The 16,783-nt window shown below is 46.4% G+C and overlaps 1 protein-coding gene across 1 annotated transcript in view; it reads right to left on the minus strand.

Annotated features, from left to right (window-relative positions):
- The window catches only part of GALNS (galactosamine (N-acetyl)-6-sulfatase), a 188,958-nt gene that overhangs the window by 116,570 nt on the left and 55,605 nt on the right, over nt 1-16,783 (minus strand). The window contains exons 5-8 of the mRNA XM_078669899.1: nt 15,986-16,129; nt 15,341-15,407; nt 5,562-5,689; nt 2,828-2,967 (exon numbers count right to left, since the gene is read on the minus strand). Of these exons, the coding sequence (XP_078526025.1) occupies nt 2,828-2,967; nt 5,562-5,689; nt 15,341-15,407; nt 15,986-16,129 (479 nt within the window). The remainder of the gene's footprint in view (nt 1-2,827; nt 2,968-5,561; nt 5,690-15,340; nt 15,408-15,985; nt 16,130-16,783) is intronic.

Here is a 16,783-nt window from a genome sequence, read left to right on the forward strand (position 1 = left end):
TTGCTCCTTCGTTTTGCCTCATTCAAGACCCCCTTGCAATATCCCCTTTTAGAAAATCTTTGTCTAGATTCTGTTCTGGCTTTTACAAATTCTTCTTCAGTGGAGCAGTTCTGCTTGATTCGCAGGAACTCCCCCAGGGGAATGTTGTTAACCCCGCTTCGTGGGTGGCAGCTTCCAGCATGCAGGACTGAATTTTCAGCCGTTGGCTTTCTATACAGGGATGTCTCAATTCTCCCTCCCTGGACATACACTCTTAGGTCCAGGTAGTATACCTCTTTCTTACTGATGTTACTGTTGAATTTAAGATTCTGTTCGTTGTCATTAAGAATTCTGATATACTCTTCAGCCTCACTTTCAGTTCCGCGCCACACGATGAATAAATCATCTATGTAACGCGTCCATAACGCTATTTTCTCCACCCATTTGCCATTAATACCCGCCCAGGCCACGTGCTCCTCCCACCAGCCCACGAAAAGATTCGTGAAGCTGGGGGCGAAGCACGTGCCCATCGCGGTACCCTGTCGTTGTAAATACAGCTGTCCTGAGAACAAAAAGATGTTATTTTTCAGACACTATTCCGTAAGTTCTATCAACATGCAATTGTGTGTCCTGTATTTCAATGCTCTTCTATCCAGGAAATATCTCAAAACTTTCAAGCCATCTTCATGCCTTATTGAGGTGTTAAGGCTGGTAATGTCTAGTGTTATTAAAACAAAGTCATCTTCCCATGCTACACCTTGGATTATTCTCAAAAAGTCTTTCGTATCCCTTACATACGAACTCAGATCCCGCATCAGTGGTGCAATGAAATTGTAAATATATGTAGAGGTTTTTTTCCAATAGACTGCCCTTCGCCGATACAATGGGTCGTCCAGGCGGCCAGATTTTGCTTTTGTGGACCTTGGGCAGGTGATCATAAATAAATTCAAAAATTAGAAATTTAATTATGATCATATGATCATATGCAGAATGAAATGAACATTATATCATATTGTTGTGATTGAACAATGAAATGTCATTAATGTATTGCACACTATGTGGGAAATAATAGGATCAAGCATTTTTCTGACATTACAAGATGGCCGCCACAGTAATGCAGTAAATTAACTGTGCCCTCTTTTATGTTGATTTTAATCACGTGAGTGACCATCACGTTTTAACTTTATTTAAATGGTTTGAAAGTTTGTATCTATCGACACTGACGAAGGCGGCAACGCCGAAACGCGTTTGTTGATACGATTGTGCAGCGCCTACAATAAAACTATGGCAATGAAAAACTACGTGAGAGTGCTGAGAGTGCCCTTAATTGTGGAACGGTCCCGGGAGCGAGGACCGTGTGTCTTTGAATATATATATAGGGGGGAGCTTTGGACCTCTGTGCAAGGGAGGAAGTCAGACTATCAAACCCTGCAATTATCCTCTGGAATTGGCAGCATTCCACGCTGCCCCCCACACCACCGGCCCAGGTGCATAAACATGATGCACCATGGGAGTTGGAGTCCGGTTAATGGTTCCCGACGCCCAACAGGTGAGCCAACGACTTTAGGGGAGGAGCCCAGAGGCGCCAAGCAACAATTTAAAAGGCGGAGCAGGACTGATAGACTATTGTGTGACTCATGTGGGTGCAGGGCACTGAGGAAGGCTCGAATATGCCGAAATGCATTTGCTGCCACTCACCATTGCTGATTTGGAATAAAGCCCCTCCAACGAACTGCCCTTTGGCCTCCGCTCTTTTCTTTGTGTGAAGAGGTTCTGTGGATATTATCTGCGCAATGCCATGAGCGCAGTACGGATGGCCCTGACACATCAAGAGACCCGGACACAAAACTGGTAACGAGCTGCTTGCAGCTGTCTTTGACTTGAGGAATCAAGAGCTCCGGTGTCCGCCGACTGGCTGTGGGAGAGATATGGGGCAGGGGGTATTTTACCTCTTAATGGACGCTATGCAGCGCAGGGCTGTCCCTGCATAATCTCACTCTCCACCAAACGGCCGTGTCAGCCCGAGGGGACCCGAGGGGGAGCTTTGCACCTCTGTGCAAGGGAGGAAGTCAGACTATCAAACCCTGCAATTATCCTCTGGAATTGGCAGCATTCCACGCTGCCCCCCACACCACCGGCCCAGGTGCATAAACATGATGCACCATGGGAGTTGGAGTCCGGTTAATGGTTCCCGACGCCCAACAGGTGAGCCAACGACTTTAGGGGAGGAGCCCAGAGGCGCCAAGCAACAATTTAAAAGGCGGAGCAGGACTGATAGACTATTGTGTGACTCATGTGGGTGCAGGGCACTGAGGAAGGCTCGAATATGCCGAAATGCATTTGCCGCCACTCACCATTGCTGATTTGGAATAAAGCCCCTCCAACGAACTGCCCTTTGGCCTCCGCTCTTTTCTTTGTGTGAAGAGGTTCTGTGGATATATATATATATATATATATATATATATATATATATATATATATATATATAAATAAATAATAAATAAATCGCTAATGATGCCAATAGCCAGCAGGGATACACTACAGCTAGCAGTGGTATCTACAGCTGGCAGTGATATTGACCATCCACAGCCCATGGTGGTTCCTAAAGTCCCTGCTAGTGACCGTGGCAGACAGCGATACCTAGAGCTTCTCATGACACCAAATAGTCCATGGACTACTAGAGCATCTGTTTTTCCATGCTTGACTTCACCAGTGTCTTACAGTGTGTTAGAAATCACATCACATCCTATATTTGAGTGTGTGCATAAGAATCTGCCTAGAGCAGATGGTCGCCCACATCTCTGAATCCTTACAAGATAAACGCTGCCAACAACGCCCAGATTCCTACCTTCATTAGGTGCAGAAATGAGAGCAGCTCCATTATCAGATGTCAGAAACACAAACGTCTTCTCCGCAATGCCCAGTTTCTGGAGATGTGCCAGGATCTGTCCAACACTATCATCGATCTCCCGCACTGCATCGCCATACCTAGGGAAAAGACAGACAGCCTTTCCATGGGCTTGTTCATAATGGGGCCATCTCAAAGACCATCTACAGCCTGCCTAGTACTGCCATCACTTCTCCTGAACATAGAAGGACAAGTAATCAAGAGAGGGACAATGAACTGATTGAGAAGTCCAGCACCCACGCTCCTGGGGACAATCTAATAAAAAAGAGGGGTACAGTTCTCGGTGGTTGGAGGGGGGTGGGGCAATGAGAAAACCAGGGGAGAAAAAGAGTGCTCAAGGATGGATCCGAAGAAATGATCAGGTGGACCTGGGGTGGAGGTGTTTAGGTGATCAGATACGAATGCCCTCACATAACCAGGAGGGTGTCATGCTTCATCATAGGGCGTTCCTCGTAGAGTCGGAGCTGCACTGCTCGACGGGCCTCTCAGTGAGGGCTCTTTAGAGAAGATCTTTTGACCTAGTCATATGGTGAGTGCAAGTGAGAGGGCATTGGTGTAGGGTGGTACACAGGTGGTCAAAGGAGTCTAAGGGAGATCAAGGACGGCGTTAACAAGATGGCCCCCTCAACACAGTAAAACCAACGGGGCGATCTGTCGCAATAATGTACAGAGATAGCTAAAAGGTCAACAAGTTTCATGACTGGGTGCCAGGAGGGTCAATGGCATTTCTTCAGGACCAGGTAACTGTACCTACCCCGCTATGGATTGGAACCAAGAGATACTTGCAGGTAACCAAACCAGAACAGTTCACCTGTGTCTGCTGTGATGCAGGAAGGAGGATCCAACCCTCCAGTAGGGGTCATTTGGTTTCCCGAAGGAAGCAAGGTGTGGCATCTGCCTTCTCTAGATGTGAAAAGCATATCCGCAGCAGCACAACACCCAAGTACCAACACAGACCAGTTTCCACAATCATCTCAGGCTTAGGAATATACAAAAATAGAACTGTTTTGACCTTAAAGTTCAAGTTCATATACACAGACGAGATACCCTGATGATATTAGATCTTTAACAGACATTTGTTTGGTTGTAGCACAACTGAGTACACATTTAGGGATGATACCCTTAGTCGTGTGGTGCCTGGCAGGACAGGTATATTACTGCATTATTGTCCTTGGGAGTAAACAGATGGGGTACACCAATGATCCAATCATAGCCCACTGTACAGGTCATCATTCCTTATGTACTATGAAGGCCGCTTGTTTCTCAAAACACATGTGCAGTTCTAACCCAAAGCTCCATCCTTTGGAACAGGTCACTGGTCAATCAGTTGTGTCCAATATCATGTAAATAATCAGTGGTAATGTCTCCCGGCTGCAAGAGCAAGCTATCCCTGGGAGGTGGTAAAGATGGCTGCTGAGCCTCAAAGGGATGCCGGGGGGGGGGGGGTCCAAAAATATGCATTAAGCCCATAGGTAGTAGTACAGCATCCGTGGGACCAATCAAAGTATCACTCAATAGATTTGTAGAAAGCTTCTGGTCAACCGTGAGGGTATCCAGGTGCATGCTTACATAAGTAATAGCTAAGTCTACGGCAGTGGCGGGTGGCAGGGAACAGGGGTGGTGGAATGAGGGCGAAACAAAAAGTATATATTTTTTTAAGCCACTTACCTCCTCACGCCCGCCTCCATCTCTCCTCCGTCTTTGCTCCCTGACAAGTCCCGGAAGCACACAGGCTCCCCATAGCCAATCACAATGGTGCACTGCAGCATTGTGATTGGTCTGAGCGCCATGGTTCGGCCCTTAGACGGGGCAGGGAGCCTGTGCATGTTTACCAACTAGGCTGTGTATTACAGCCTATTGGGGAACACGCAAAGTGCACATGATGGTTTGGCCAGGGTAAGGCGGTTGGCCAATCCATCATGCGCACTTGGAGTGTGCAAGAATCACTCCTCCCAGGCTCTGACACCAGCCCCGCCCTAACCCTGCCCCGTAGTATATTGAAATGGTCATCCTAGTTGGGTTAGGCAGGCCTGCTTCAGTGTCTGGGAGTGCTCAGTTCCTATACACCTGCTCAGTTCCTATACAATCGGACATCGACAGATTTAGGAATTGTTTAAACATCAATTTAGGCTGAACTATACACGGGCAAACTGTTGGCAGATACAACTTGCTATATTTTGGGGGCATCCATAGGGATATATGAAGTGTGATTTATAAAAACACTTTCTCATACTATAACAGATACAAATATCTGCCTTCCTGTAGGTGAATTACGTCATGCAGTGCTATAGATAGGCTTGTTGTATAGAAACAACCCCAACTTGCAGTAATTTTCCAAAGATAAGGTGTCCACCAACATGAAGAGCCAGATGGCATCTCTCTTCTAAGGCACAGCCACGTCTACACTACTCCAGGCTAGCAGGAGGGAAAAGTTCTCTCCCTCTTGTAGGGAAGGATGAGGACTGGCACTTAAGTGCTTCACTCCTGAAACATTGACTGATGACCGACAAACTATTGTCGCCCTCATGAATATACCACCAGAAACACTCAAAGGGGAGTTGTAGTCATTTGTAAACACAATTATTATTTCTCTCTGCTTTCAGACCACTACATCCTTTTCAGCTCGCTCACTCTGCTTAAGCAGACTACTATAAATAAGAAAAACTATACTTACAGCCCCCTCTGGCTGGTGCCTAGAAACTTCTTGGAAGCATAGACAGGCGCATGAGTGGCATCGATGGCCCAGTACAGGAAGAACGGCTGATCACTATTATGCTGCCTTCCGATAAAGTTAAGAGCCTCCTGAAAATAGGTGCAAAGGAGAGTGTAAATAATGAAGTATATACCATACAACATGGACCAAAGCTTTAAAAGCTCTAGTCTTAAATGGGTCAGTCTATGGAAAAATGTCATCTACAACAAGGCCACAGTGCACCCAGACACACAGAAGTAGGTATGGTTCACTGGATTGAACAGAAGCATTTCAAAGACAATTGCTTTCCACAGCAACACATCTTGTTATACAGGGAATTACCAATCAGAATAGAGAGCGAATATGGGTTGAAATTCTGAATTCCAAGGTTATAGTGATTACAGGAGACACTGAGAATGCAACTTGCAGGATTACTGAATGAATGCCTATGGGAGAAGTAAGATGAAGCAAAAATAAGCACAGGAATATCCAAGAGATGGGGAGACAGGTGGGAGGAGAGAATAAGGAGAGGTGCTCAGGCAGATAAGGAAGCGATAAACGCTAAACAGTACTGAAGTCATGGCCGATATTCTAAATGAAGGGTTGACAGACAGCCATCTTATCACATTCCAGTGGTAGGAGGGAGGATGTGTAATGGAGTAACACGTCTACCACGTATCTAAATAAGGCCCTGAATCTTGTGGCGAGGCCCCATCCCAGACTGTGATAATAGCTCATCTTGATCTAGGCAGGCGGCTTCATGAAACATTTAGCAGTGTGAAATGGAAGGTGGGGCAGATCTTCTCTTTACCGAGCAGCTGGCACATCGCTGCTGTGGTATAGATCCAGCCTCCCTATTAAATTTAAGAGGACCAAAATTCAAAGGTTTCCAACAGAGGGTGTGAGTAATAGAAAACAAAAGAATGTTTGTCTGTCAGAGGCGTAAGGGTGGTAGGAGAAGTCCATGGAGATGAAAGCACCTAGGGAGATGGCAAAGAGCCAGAATGCCAAGGGGTTCCAGATAGTTTATACAATGTCCAGTGGTAGAAGATACGAGTATTGGTCAATTTTTATTAACAACCAAGGTCAACACAAAAGCTTCATTTATTACCACTCACCTTCCTCCCTCAGAAAACGTCAGACATGCTTGATGGCATTCAGTACTGGTAACCCAAATGTCCAGGCAATGAACAGAAATTTGTAAAAACTGTGAGATGCTCTTTGAAAAGTTTTCTTTTTGTGCAAAACATTGGAAAATGTTTCTGCACTAGCTTGAAATTTCTAAGTTTGTTCGATTCATCGCAGCATTTGCCACGATCGACTAGAGCGCTTTTATCTCCAGATTTTAGAAGGTAGCTGGGAGTCTCAGAAAAAGCCACTTGGTGGTGGATCTCATTTTTGCCTCAAACCTCAATGAGTCAAAATGGAGTAGATATACATTGAATCCTCACTAGATGTCCTGTTGAGCTCTGGAAAGCAAGAACATTCCAGGTGACTGGATTTGATCCTCTGGCATAGGTCTTAAAATGTAAGCTAATAAGACATAGCGGCACTACAAAATCAACCCTCATGAGAACAGGTACGTTAAAATAGAGGCTTGCCTAGTGTACATTTAATCCCAGAAGATAACAAGCTCCCTCTATTTAAAGACAGATATAACTGAGATACTAGAAGTAGCTCATGATTCCAAATGGAGCAATGAATAAGTCATCCTCGTACTATTAGTTAAGGAAGTGATAATAGGTCATCCAAGATGACGAGGGACATTGCACAACATTAGTAAAATCTTCAGGGATCCCTTTCTAATACCCAGCTCAGCGTCAAGTCACAATTCTTTTCATCAGAGTCAAATTGAAGAGGAGGACTTGTGGCAAGTTCATACAGTCAGTCAGTCAGTCAGTCAATTATCTTTATTCGATTATTATTAAAATCATAAAAGAACGAGCATTAATACATAACAACATTTCATCAGAGCACAAATTAGTATAATCAATATTTGAAACTCTAAAATCACAGTATACAAAATAAGTTATGCTAAAATGTTAAGAATATTAAAATCAGTGAGATATAAAAGAGTAATCAATGTACAGGAATAAGATGCCTAGTTCTTGTACGATACTTATTTATGCGTGCTCCTGCAACTAAAAAACTAGCAACATGGAAAGCTACTTTTACATTAGGAAGAAGTTGCAGGAACATCAAAGCTGGTTTTACCTGAGTAAAACCCAAGTTGCACAAAATAGGAAGCAGGTATTTTTTTCTAATCTCAGTATAATGGCCGCAGAACATGATGAAATGAGTCGTGTCCTGGGTTGAAAAGTGGTCACAATCACATGGTTCAGCATTATCGGGTCTATTCCATATTTTAAAATTGCCCAGAGTAAAGTGGATCAGATCAAAACGAAATCTCGTTAGAAGGAAACGATGGTATGGTTTAGTTACCAGAAAAAGGTATGGCTCCATTCCTGGAACAGATGTCAACATACAGTGTTTCCTAACCATGGGTTTATTTAGCTCTATGGCTTCCCTCTCCAAAACATAAAAATTTGTCAGGGTATTTTTTACTGTTATTACATCTTCCTGCTTTATCAAATGTGGAGATGAGAAAAGCTCCGGTCGGCCGGCTAAATTTAGCTGCATATGAACATATTTTACCCACGGGATGGTATGGCCTCTATCCAGGGCTAAACAATCTTTTAAGATAATATGATTTAATGTTAACTCCTGGTTGAGCCAAGTTTTCAACCAACCAATAACTGGGGCTAGTTTTAAAATGTCGGTTATGTAGCCCAATCCAAGCTCTGTATGTATGATATGGGTGGAAGTCGATTGAGGGACAGAAAGCAGGGTTCTCAGAAATTTATTTTCTACTTCCTGGATTTTATCATGGTTAGTATACCCCCAAATGACAGAACCGTATTGGGCAACCGACAGACATTTAGCTTTGTAGACCTTCATAATGCTTTCCATGGGGCGGGCTCCAAGTTTTTTAGCAAAACCAAGCAACCCCGCGGCCGCTCTTGCCACAGTGTTGCTTTTAACGGAATGCTGATGGCCCCACGTGCCCTTTTCATCAAAGGTCACCCCTAAGTATGGGAAAGATGAAACTCTCCTGACCTCTTTCCCAGCTCAAAAAAATGTTTTCGACTTTCTTTTCCTACCAGCTGCTCCTGCAATCATTACATGAGATTTGTCTGTGTTTGTTTTCATGTCCAACGAGGACATGAAGTCCCCAAAGGATGAAAGGAGTGTATTTAATGCCACTCCGGAGCGTGCCAAGAGGACTGCATCGTCCGCGTACAGGAGGACAGGTATCTTTGTCTCACCTGCACGCGGAATGTCAGTGTGGGAAGCTGCCAGAACTGCCTCAAGATCGTTAATGTAAAGAGTAAAAAGGAGGGGTGCAAGAATGCACCCCTGCCTAACCCCCCTCTCTGACTTAAAGTGGCAAGTGCATCTCCCTTCCCTGGTCACTCTGACCGAGGTCATGAGATCCCTGTGTAACTCGGCCAGGTACCTGACCAAAGGAGCGTCAATGCCCATGGCCAGAAGGACCCCCCACAGCTTAGCCCTGTTAACCAGGTCGAAAGCTGAGGAGAGGTCCATAAAGGCCATGTACAGAGAGCCCCCCCTGGCGATTACGTATTTATTTATGATCAGTTCTAGGTTTAAGCACTGATCTAGAGTTCCTCTTTTGGCTCTAAAACCATATTGTGCATTTGATAGGACACCCTTCCCTTCTAAAAGCTGAGTCAGTCTTCCTAAAAGAACTCTTCCCAGGATTTTGACGCTGGAATCGATGAGAGAGATTGGCCTGTAACAGGCCGGGTCTGTTCTCTGTCCTTTTTTAAAAATCGGTATTATCGTGGACTTGGCCCAACTAGTAGGAAAGATAAAATCCCTTGTAACGTTAAAAATATTTGTGAGAATTTTGGCACTTAGTTCAGGGGCACTCTTAAAAAAATCTGCGGGAACCCCATCGGGCCCCGGAGCCTTTTTATAGAGTGTGTCGTTAATTGCTTTTTTCACCTCCTCTAACCTAAAAGGAGGGATGGTAGATGCTACTTGTGTGAGTTGCAATTCACAACCTGAAGTAATATCAGAACAGCTATAAATGTTACTGAAATGTGTGACCCACTGTTCGTCAGGTATAATGCAGTCTGCTTTCTGATTCTCTAGCCCCACGAAGTATGGGTGGTTTATTATTGCCCAAAATCGTACGCTATCTCTCTGTATATCAGGCGACAATAAATCATTCCAGGCCTCCTTTTTAATCTCAGATTTCCTCAACCTGATAGCATCACTGAGGAAACAATACAGTTATGCTATCTGCTTTTTGTCTCTTGGTTTATTTTTTAGTGCATTCAGGAGGGTTGAGTGAGCCTTGGAACAATTTGAGTCAAACCATTTGGGGCCCCTGAGCGTATTAGGCTTTTTCTTTACGGTCAGATCTAAATTGACCTGACGGCAGATAAGATTGAAAGCCTCTAACATGATATTAGCAGGATTATTATTATCCAAGCAAATTGCAACCTCCCCCTCAACTTTTGCCAGAGTATCCTGTAAAAAGCTGATTGGGGTTACTTGATCCCACTTCAGTCTGCGATTCTGATCTCTCAGGACTAAATCTGTCGAACATGAGGCTTCAGACACCCTCTTTCCCAAAACTCCCTGTGAAACGATCTCTAAAATTACAGGGTTGTGATCACTAAAAACTGAAGTTTCTACCTTGTAATTGAACACTTCAGGCAGAATACTAGAAGATAAAAAGATATAATCTACAATTGTGCCTGCGTTGTTACCCACGTATGTTGGTAACCTCGAGCCTGTGTGGCCACTATATGATTCATAAAGGTTAAAAGATGCTAAGAGCGATTCCAAAGCCTCTCCACGAAGTGAGTGTTCGAAGTGTGGTGTAGAAGAATAGGGAGAGGAATCCTCTTGTTCTACATGGCAATCCACGTGGCATGGGTGGATGTTATAATCACCCATAAGGATCACCTCAAATCCATGGACGCTATTCTCGCTACGATTAGACAGGAATTCCTCTAGAGTTACCAAATGCTCATTCAAGATTTGACTGACAGGAGAATTATAAAAATTAACAAATAATATGGGCTGTGAATTTGGTGTAGTTAGTTCGACCGCTAAGATATTTATTGAATTAGTTTTTATCTGTCTTGGCTTTCCTTGAATGTCTAGGGAAATATATATAGCCAAGCCCCCCTTTGCCCTTCCTGTTTTACTAGGAACTGCCGGTACTATAAAATGGGAAAAGCCGTCCAGAACAAGTCTGTCTGACGTTTCCCAGGTTTCTTGAAAAGCAAGAATGTCGTTGGGTCGTATAGACTCCAGCCAGTTCTTATCATTGTATTTGGCTCTAAGGCCGGCAACGTTCCAGCTCATGATTCTGCAGACCCTAATGGCTGCAGAATTCCGATCTAGTATTCTGGGAACAAGCGGAAGACCCTCACCGTTACTATCTTGTCTGGGGGAGAGTCAATCGTTTTGATCCATGAAGGATAATGGGGCATAGCGATTAAACAGTTGAAGAGGTTCTACAAAAGGATTATGCTGTGCTAGGCGGGAATGATGGGAATGATGGGCTACTACGTTGTAACTTGTATCCTGCCCCCATCTGAGGTTTGAATCCCAATTTCTATCCCACCCTGGCGCAGGAGTCCTTGGATAGGTGACATTATGCTGTTCGCCGTAAAAAAAACTTTAGGGTTAAGGGAACAACAGTACCCTGTCTGCGTTGGGGAGGGAATAAGTTGGCAAGAATGTTGGGAAGGACGTCTTGATTTGAAAAACTCACTGCCACACAGTCCCCTTTAAACTTTTTCGGCCGATTTCCCAACCAGGGGACCCTGGTTGCTGACTTGATCACACTTGCCAGATAGTACTTTCCCCCTGGAGCTAGCCGCATATTATTGGTCAACCAGTGTAGGGCCTTGCTTGTGAGGGAAGTGGAGCTTTCCACTGTTCCCCCTTCCAAAGGAGGAACATTCGCTAAAACTAAAACCACTGGTGTTGCTTCAACTATAAATTGAAGGGGGTCTGTTGAGTGAGCATTTACTGGGGGGATGGTGACAGAGAGGGTTCTCTCTGTTGGAATGTTAACTAACAGAGGACCCTCGCTGCTAACAGTCGATGTTGGTGGCTGAATAGATAAGTTTTTTTCTGGCAACTGGGTCCCTGTGCCATCACTTACAGCTTCTCTGACAACATTTTCCCCTGTGTTATTACTCAGGTTTGTAACTAACATGTTTATATTTTCTACCCCACCTGCAACCGTAGTATGGAGACCACCAAGTTTCTTAATCTCCGCTTGCAGTTTGTCAATTTTTGATATTAGGGGTTTAATTATAGCGTTGATTTTTAACTCCAGAAAATCAGCGATTTTTTCAAAAAAGGCGTCATCAGATGTGTGACTTAGTTTGTCCTCCACAATGTTCACTTGCTTTGACTTTGGGGTAATAGCCCTCTTCCTTCTTGTCCCCGGTCGTGATCCACCCTGCTTAGGTAAGTTTTTGGTGCATAATCGTCTTGGCCTGGTGGCACGCCCTTTTGGTGTCTGCTCGTCAGATGAGACATGAATCTGTTTCTCCTGATCGGGGTCAATGTCAGTGTCACTCTCAGCCTCTACATTGGGAACCTCAGAGGCCAGAACTACGTTAACAGGTGAGCTGCTTGTACCTTGAGAAATAGGGCCACTAGTTATGCCCTCCTGGTGAGGTTCCTGCAGAATAGTGTCATCAATCAGAATGGATGCAGAGGGGGACAGACATCGTAGATCTGGGGATTGGCTCAGCCCCAAAGAATTTCTCCTCTGCGTATTTATTTTTTTAACAGTTTGGACAAGGTAATTGTCGAGAGTGTTTTGCGGGACTTCCTTAGATTTTGTAGACATGATTTACAATGTACACACAAACTCACTTTTGCACGTTAAAAGTATCAAGTGGGAGAGTCATAAAACCATAAGTCTTACTTGAAGTAATGTGTTCGAGCAGCGTTTCTGGCCCTGCCCCTGCCTCCTCCTGCCGATGAGGGCCGTAGAGGGCCCGCCCTTTCCCCGGGCTTAGCCCCGGGCATCCCGCGAAGCGGGTTCCTGTGGCGCTTATGTGCGCCTCCTGGCGCCCTCGCGGTGTCACAAGGCGCGCCGCCGCGTGGCCTGCCGGGAATTGTGGTCCCGGAGCGGCGGCGCGTGTAGTCTGCTGCAAGGTGACTCTTGGCGGTGGCGGCGTGCTTCCAGGTGCCTGGCTGCCTTAGATTGACTCCTGGCGGTGGCGGCGTTAGGCAGGTAAGTTTTGTTTTTTCTCCCCCGCTCCGCCGGCTCCTGTGGCGCTTATGTGCGCCTCCTGGCGCCCTCGCGGTGTCACAAGGCGCGCCGCCGCGTGGCCTGCCGGGAATTGTGGTCCCGGAGCGGCGGCGCGTGTAGTCTGCTGCAAGGTGACTCTTGGCGGTGGCGGCGTGCTTCCAGGTGCCTGGCTGCCTTAGATTGACTCCTGGCGGTGGCGGCATTAGGCAGGTAAGTTTTGCTTTGTCTCCCCCGCTCCGCCGGCTCCTGTGGCGCTTATGTGCGCCTCCTGGCGCCCTCGCGGTGTCACAAGGCGCGCCGCCGCGTGGCCTGCCGGGAATTGTGGTCCCGGAGCGGCGGCGCGTGTAGTCTGCTGCAAGGTGACTCTTGGCGGTGGCGGCGTGCTTCCAGGTGCCTGGCTGCCTTAGATTGACTCCTGGCGGTGGCGGCGTTAGGCAGGTAAGTTTTGTTTTGTCTCCCCCGCTCCGCCGGCTCCTGTGGCGCTTATGTGCGCCTCCTGGCGCCCTCACGGTGTCACAAGGCGCGCCGCCGCGTGGCCTGCCGGGAATTGTGGTCCCGGAGCGGCGGCGCGTGTAGTCTGCTGCAAGGTGACTCTTGGTGGTGGCGGCGTGCTTCCAGGTGCCTGGCTGCCTTAGATTGACTCCTGGCGGTGGCGGCGTTAGGCAGGTAAGTTTTGTTTTGTCTCCCCCGCTCCGCCGGCTCCTGTGGCGCTTATGTGGGCCTCCTGGCGCCCTCGCGGTGTCACAAGGCGCGCCGCCGCGTGGCCTGCCGGGAATTGTGGTCCCGGAGCGGCGGCGCGTGTAGTCTGCTGCAAGGTGACTCTTGGCGGTGGCGGCGTGCTTCCAGGTGCCTGGCTGCCTTAGATTGACTCCTGGCGTTGGCGGCGTTAGGCAGGTAAGTTTTGTTTTGTCTCCCCCGCTCTGCCGGCTCCTGTGGCGCTTATGTGCGCCTCCTGGCGCCCTCGCGGTGTCACAAGGCGCGCCGCCGCGTGGCCTGCCGGGAATTGTGGTCCCGGAGCGGCGGCGCGTGTAGTCTGCTGCAAGGTGACTCTTGGCGGTGGCGGCGTGCTTCCAGGTGCCTGGCTGCCTTAGATTGACTCCTGGCGGTGGCGGAGTTAGGCAGGTACGTTTTGTTTTGTCTCCCCCGCTCCGCCGGCTCCTGTGGCGCTTATGTGCGCCTCCTGGCGCCCTCGCGGTGTCACAAGGCGCGCCGCCGCGTGGCCTGCCGGGAATTGTGGTCCCGGAGCGGCGGCGCGTGTAGTCTGCTGCAAGGTGACTCTTGGCGGTGGCGGCGTGCTTCCAGGTGCCTGGCTGCCTTAGATTGACTCCTGGCGGTGGCGGCGTTAGGCAGGTAAGTTTTGTTTTGTCTCCTCCATACATTTTTGCAACTAAAAATAGCAACCATTTAATGTGTCCAACTTACAACCATTTGAGGTTCAAGATACTGCTCAAAACTTTGTTTTTGTTTCTAAACACTTGCCTTTCAGTATTGGAAAAACAAGAACACATATTCTGTGCAGAACTTCCACAGGAATGGTTACCTGACCAATAGTGTGAAAGAAGCAAACGGTCGTTCCAATCCTGGGCTTTTTATAAATCTGTTGAAGTTAGTGACCTGAATTCTAATCCCAGCCTGCCCATTTGACCACAATTTCTGGTCCTAGCGGCTAACTGTTGGTGCTTTTATGTGTTATGCAAATAACCACCATTGACACACCGAATGCTGCATTTGATTGGAGGGGAAGAAGGGATAGCTTTATTGAGGGAAAAAATAGCCATGAAGTAAATACAATCATGAAATTCCCAACTACTTCAACACCGAAGAAATCCTGAGAGTTGGGAGACATGGTTCAGCAACAAAATATTTGATCATGCAAAAAGGAGGATTGGGTTCTAATTCCATCTTTCGCACTTGACCAAATGATCTTATTCTGGGGAAAAAAGAAAATCAATAATTCCGGTTGCTTCAGCTCCCTTTTGTGGCAAGAAATTTGGATTGCTTAGAAACAGGTTAATGACTGATATTGAGAACTCAAAAAAGAATGGCCATTTAGATTTCGAACGGTTAGAATAGGTGATGGGGTGACCTTACAAGACCTAAGTGCGCGCAGGAGAGAGTATGGTTACAGCCATCCGATGTACGTGGCAAAGCACATGTCATCAGTTAACTATCCATAGGAAGATACCAGAGTGCCTCCTATCATCTTGAGTTGCTCTTCCACTAGAGGGTAACAGTAAATAATGCCGGGAGTGGAGGGGATTTGTATTTATAACCCACAAACTGGATCCTTTTTCTGCCTCCCAACTCAGCAGCCTACATATACTATCTGACAGGAACCAGCTGCCTGAAAGAAAGAGACTGGGATAGAGGGGATGACACACACTGTGATCAGATGAGAGGGTAAAGAGAAAATGGACAGAATTACAGCTGTGGTGCATACCTTGAGGTAGAGCTGGGTTAGGTTGGACTCGCCGGTCTTGAGATCAATTGGAAAATCTTCATAATACCTTCAAAACAGCAGAGTAAATAGGAGTAAACAACTACTACTCACAGGAGCCTTCATGCTTCAAATATACATCTTTATTTTTATGCAAAGACCTGCAACTAAATTCGAGGCTTTAACACAATAATTTTGAAATAAATTACAGGCTACTACAACAAACCATTTTATCAGAGTTTAGACAGATCAGGCACCAAAACACTTCAGTTCTTACACTGTGTGTGTTTGGTTGTGTGTATGGGTGCGGTGAAGCATGGATGTGCCGAATCTGTACCTGTCAAAATGCTCAAGCGCTTTATGTGGTTGGCGGGTGTTAAGCTCATCTGTCAATGATGCTCCGGAGGGAGATGTGTCTGGGGTATTTTGGCATGGTCATCAAACATGCACATGTGTGCTGAGCTTATCTGTATATCATATGTCCCATAATAGGACGGGTTGCCACTTGGAAGGTGGTGCTGGGCAACTGGGTGGCAGAGCTTTCGTGCAAATCAAAGCCATGAGTGAGATATATCTGGGAGGGCCAAAGTTGATATGTCAAATATTTCTAAAGAAATGGTACTGCTAAGGTGTAGGCTGTATGCAAACCTGCCAATCATGTCCATATTGCGGTACAAGGGAAGGTTGGGAGTCTCCTTGTTGTCGTAGGGTCCAAAATGACAGTTGGGTGAACCAAACCATTCGTAGAATCCATGCCTCAGGGGATGGTATTGAGGGCGGTGCCCCAGGTGCCTGAAACAGAAATGGTGGTTAGTACCAGAGTGTGACATTGAGTAAGGACACCCGAGGAAGGGATGTGAAAGAGTTATGGAGTGAGTCTTGAGTGGAGGGCAGGGGGCTGTTAACTCAATGAGTACAGAAGGCCTTTCTTACTCAAGTGCCTGCAGTGTATGGTAAGAATGGGTAACAGGGAGGGGTTTTCCACCAACAGAATTACTCAAGACCTTCCAGGGAAATCCAATTACTCACCGCAAGTCATCACCATAAACTATGTGAGTCTCAGTCTGAGTCTGAGTCTCAGTCTCAGTCTCTCTCTCTCTCTCTCTCTCTAACCAAGTTGTCAATGATAAATGCATGTCATAGTAGTTACTGGTCTTGGAATTCAAATAACATAGTGGAATTTAATAAGACAACCACAAAGTGAAGGAAATGCTTAAACAAATACTTCTTAGCTACTTTAGACAAGCTTTAAAATTTGACTCCGCAACCATACCGTTACAAAAGAGGACCAACGAATATGCAAACCCCTACCCATTAGAGCAGTTATGACCGAATTACTAGCCAGAATAAAAATTTCAGGTTCACAGAAACAGAACAAACCACAGCCGCATTTTGGTCTGACTTGGCCAAGTCAGGTTGGGTGTAGCTCGCAACCCATGCCTGGAT

The sequence above is a fragment of the Lissotriton helveticus genome, chromosome 12, assembly GCF_964261635.1.
Source record: "Lissotriton helveticus chromosome 12, aLisHel1.1, whole genome shotgun sequence".
Taxonomy (NCBI): domain Eukaryota; kingdom Metazoa; phylum Chordata; class Amphibia; order Caudata; family Salamandridae; genus Lissotriton; species Lissotriton helveticus.